This window comes from Camelina sativa, chromosome 3 (assembly GCF_000633955.1).
Source record: "Camelina sativa cultivar DH55 chromosome 3, Cs, whole genome shotgun sequence".
NCBI lineage: Eukaryota > Viridiplantae > Streptophyta > Magnoliopsida > Brassicales > Brassicaceae > Camelina > Camelina sativa.
In genome coordinates this window covers 27578609-27580265 of record NC_025687.1, presented here as the reverse complement: position 1 = coordinate 27580265, position 1657 = coordinate 27578609, and the positions used below count along the sequence as shown (strand labels likewise).

The 1657-nt window shown below is 34.5% G+C and overlaps 1 protein-coding gene across 1 annotated transcript; it reads right to left on the bottom strand.

Moving 5' to 3' along the window:
* Positions 2 to 485, bottom strand: LOC104778349. The gene has a single exon (XM_010502779.2). The coding sequence runs from the start codon at positions 374 to 376 to the stop codon at positions 2 to 4; it is 375 nt and encodes a 124-aa protein (XP_010501081.1). The 5' UTR covers positions 377 to 485.

The window sequence follows — 1657 nt, the reverse complement described above, 5'->3', positions numbered from 1 at the left end:
ACTATACAATAAAATACCGTGCTCGGTCATGGACTGACAAGGAAGAGAAAGAGAGACCTAAACCGGGAACCGCAAACGAAGCCGCTTCAACCGCCATTCGCTGCTGAATCGCTTCAAGCTCAGCTCCTGCGTCTACGAACTCTTTAACCAAATTACGATAAAAACCTTTGATCTTCTTCACAAGTCTCACGTAGTGTAGTTTCAACCACCTTAGCTTCATCCTCCTCACCATCTTCTTTAACGAGAATCCGCCACGTGATACCGCATTGTTCTTCCCGCCAAGACGCACCACCTGCGATTTACGACGCCGGATATGAATCTTCCGGCGACTCCGAGACCACCGGAAGACTGAGGTTGCGGCGATGCGCGGATCCATATTATTGTGGGTTACAAATTTGGAGAAATGAAAGAGAAAGAGAGATATATTATGTTTTAGAGAGTCACCATACTGAGAAACTAATATATACACACACACATACACGTAATAGGAAAATAAATAAGTTTTTGGGGTCAGTGACCTTTCATGTGACATGTGACATATTCCGTAAAATAGTACTATTTTATGGTTGTAAATTATACAATACATTAGTATATGTGGTTTTTAATTTAAGGGATATGGCCTATATGTCACGACAATTTGACATATAACTCAACCTGACCACACATCAATCTCACATATATGTATTTGTTTCGGATTCTTACATATACTACTATTACTTCGGGTAGGCTAAACAAAGACGTTGATTGAGAAATGTTAGCTAGTAAAGCTATACATAATATTAATAAATAGATAGACCCAATAATTGTAACCTGATCATCACATATTTGTTTGAAACGAAAACAAAACAAAGGAAGGTAGGGGAGCCAAGTGAGAGAGGTATCAATTAGATTAGAAATGGGCAACACATATTATGTTTTCTTGTGTTTCCAATAATATCGCAGGGCAAATAGACGGTTTAGTTTAGAGGGCATGAACTTGTTTTCATGTCTTCCCTTTTTGAATCATAAAACCATTTATGTAATTTTTAAAACACTTTGTAATATACACATGTGTCTTCTTGTTTTCGTATGCTTTATTACAATGCAATGATAACAAGAAATTTCAATGATTGACAAGATGAGTCATATCGCCTAGTTTGTCTTCAGCTTAATGGTTGTTAATTCGATAGTATATATTATACTGTACATGATCCACATTACTTGAGCAAGATGATAAACGGATACAGTTTTCTATAGGGACATAGGGTAATATAATATATCATTCATTATCAATTGCATATAAAACTATACAAGTTTAATTACAACTTTAAATCCAAAGAATCGATATTATTTGTAAATATCAAAACAAATCTACATACAATGAATTCTCTGTTTTGTTTTTTTCATAAAACAAACGATTCCCTGTTATTCTCATGAATCATAAACTTTTGCTAACATAATAACATGCATGAGTACCGATCATACTAATTGTTTTCAATCTGGTGATTTCACATAAAAATAATTGTTATGCACATACATATAAATCCAACATTAAACTGATCAGTAGAAACATCAAAAGGCATATACATAAGCCCAAAAATAATTAAAACAACCCATATGAGTGTCAGAGTTGTCATTTTGCGAGAACAGAGCAATAAGATATAACATGTTCTTGGAT

Coding starts and splice junctions, on each gene's coding strand:
- LOC104778349 (XM_010502779.2), bottom strand. CDS start 376: ATGGATCCGCGCATCGCCGCAACCTCAGTCTTCCGGTGGTCTCGGAGT.